General features: G+C 42.0%; 1 protein-coding gene across 1 annotated transcript in view; it reads right to left on the bottom strand.

Moving 5' to 3' along the window:
• Nucleotides 1-2,560, bottom strand: part of LOC101860459 — a gene marked incomplete at its 3' end in the record, with an annotated part of 23,087 nt that extends 20,527 nt beyond the window's left edge. The window contains 2 exon segments of the mRNA XM_005111364.3: nt 694-837; nt 2,212-2,560. Coding sequence (XP_005111421.2) covers nt 694-773 — 80 coding nt within the window.
• Nucleotides 2,561-2,894: the final 334 nt, after the last annotated feature.

Raw genomic sequence — 2,894 nt, 5'->3', positions numbered from 1 at the left:
GGGGGGGAGAGAAAGCAGGTGAAATTCAGCTAATGGAGCGCCGATGGAACAAGAGTAGCTCACTGAGCAAAAACAGCGATAGAGGATACCAGTAGGGTTTTCACATCTACGTTATTCTCGCCACTAGCATTGTCAAACACATCGTCGTTCACTCACGGCAGCAAACTTTTGTTTGTCTTTTGTTCTGACTCATAAAAGATAGAGAAAACTTTCAGTGACGTTTTAATTTGTTTAATGTCAGTGAGAGTTTATTGCACAGGCAACACAAATAGACAATGTAAGTGCCGATGATGAGGGGTGGGGGGGGGGTGTTACTAGAGAGTAACATACACAGAAGAGAAACAGGAGAGATAAGAACTATAGATGTTTGATAGGAAAGAAGAAGCAAACAATAGCAGAGCACCCGCCAACCAACCACTCAGTAACATTTACTATAGGTCAAACTAACATTATGATGCACATTTTAATAATAATAACAATAATAAATGGCATTTATATAGCACTCAACCACGATTAAAGCGCACAGGCTCTGAGCGCTTTACACTACAATACAACATACAACAGTAACATAAAACGTTGTATTCTGACCAAAATAAAATCACTCCAAATATTTTAAAAATTCATTTTTTTAACACTCACTAACGACATTCGGTACCTTTAACAAAAAACAAAGACACGTGACCAAAAACTCACACAGGGCGGCAGGAAGGCGCCAGTAGCGACACCAGAAACCACGCCCAGAGGCCAGAGGGAAGGGAGGGTCGTGACGCCATCACAGATGGTCATCTCTGCCTCAGCAACATTCAGATGTGTGTGTGTCACGTCGTGTTTGTACACCTGGCAACATTCAGATGTGTGTGTCACGTCGTGTTTGTACACCTGGCAACATTCAGATGTGTGTGTCATGTCGTGTTTGTAGACCTGGCAACATTCAGATGTGTGTGTCATGTCGTGTTTGTACACCTGGCAACATTCAGATGTGTGTGTCATGTCGTGTTTGTACACCTGTGTAGTGTAGTGTACCCAGAGTAGACAGGAGGTCCCTGCAATGTGGTACTTAAGTTAGGAGAATGCTCAGAATCACAACCCAGCTGTCCCCCCCCCCTCCCTTTACACTGCTCTGTATTTCAAGCCTTATTAAAGTGTAGTGCATCGTTATTGGCCTGAATGTTGGCTCTTTGGCTACAACAACATCGACCACACTGCACTGGCCCACGGGGACACAATCCACATCCTGATCGCACACCACAGAAACGTCACCACTTTCACTACTCTAGATGTACACAGTTCTATCTGCTCAGTACATAGTTTGGAGAAATTTGACTTTTAAATAATTAAGTTTAACATCATGTCAAGCTTTTTCCGAATGCACCTCTTTGAATATCTTGATATGGCCTCGGAATAATCTTACGATTTTGATAGAACAGATGGCACATTTGATTTCTGGTCTCATGGTCTTAGTAATTCAAAACGGCGAAACATTTCAGACAGAACTTTGTAATTCTGGGGTAGTGACCTGTGACGATACGTAGATCTAGATTCTAGTATGCCTCTATATTCCACATCAGTTTCAACAACCAATAGTTTGAAAATCAAAACTTCTACCCTCTCCTCTTTCTAAGCTTCACTGCAACAAGAAAAGATGTCTGTAGATGGTTGGCATATGTTCTGATGTGGTTTGCCCGTTCTTTACCAACACCCATTTATAGTCCTTATCTCCCTATCTTTTCTCTGCCATGTTCCTCTTTAGTCACATCTTTCATTTTTGGTACTGACAATAATGCTGTGACTTTTTGTGTTATAAGTAGATCTAGTCTACCCTAAAAAAAAACTGTTATTCAAACTCAACCAAAGATTTTTAAAAATTCAAGATGTCAAAGGTTTATAATTTATTCGGACTTGGTTAAATAATCTCAACTTGGACTCTTCGATTTCCCATCGTTGAAAAGAATCAAAGGATGTTTCTGGTTTATTTTATTTTTGTAAAAAATGGCAGATAGGGAAGAGACTTGCGGAAAACAATAATTGTCAGGGAAATCTAGAGAATGTTCTACTATTGACTCAAGCAACGAAGTCTGAATAAAGTGCCCTTCTGGTCCATCAGTCAATCTGAAAAGTTACTAAAAATCCACATCTTCACTCCCAGTCTAAAGTAAGTTCACTGCAACAAGAAAAGATGTTCATCGATTTTAGGATGTAGATGTAGTTTACCTTAGGAGACTGGTGCGCTATGGACTGACCGACTCCGCTTCTCAGCTGTCAACACAGATATCTTAGAGTTAGAGATGAGATCATGTTCTCTGGTAGCAGAAACATCTCCCCAGTGTAGGAGGAAGCGTTGACACACAAGAGTGTGGGCTTGACACAGTGCTGCTGTCTCTGAACCCAGACTTTCGGGGACTTCCGTTCTGTGCTCGTGCGGGGTTGTGCTGGGTACATCTTGATGTAGCCTAGGCTGGATGTAAAAAGCCGACAGACTGGCTGGTGAGGCCACCTCAGTTGACAGCACGGCTCAACCAGATACGGTGGAGATCCTGAAATGTTTCTCTCGCCAACTGATTGGGGAGGAAGATAGGGAGGCAGAGGCCAGAACTGCCGTGGAGAGGATGATGCTTTTGGTAGTACAGAAAGGAAGCGGAAAATCTGGCATCCTTGGAGGAACGATTAGAAGAACGTTCAACCAGATATGCACTGGCACAGTCAGTGGAAAGACCCTCGGCGACATTTTGGAGAGAACAACGGAGCATCAATGGTTGTGTCCGGAAAGCAGTGATGTTGCTTCCTGGAACAATGGACAAGGATGATGTAGACTTAGTTGTGTGTTGTCCAACATAATGGTGTGTGAACACAAACACAAACGTAGAATAATAATAATAATAATAATAATAATAATA

This window comes from Aplysia californica, unplaced genomic scaffold, assembly GCF_000002075.1.
Source record: "Aplysia californica isolate F4 #8 unplaced genomic scaffold, AplCal3.0 scaffold01048, whole genome shotgun sequence".
Taxonomy (NCBI): Eukaryota; Metazoa; Mollusca; class Gastropoda; order Aplysiida; family Aplysiidae; genus Aplysia; species Aplysia californica.
This window is presented reverse-complemented; position numbering and strand designations above follow the sequence as displayed.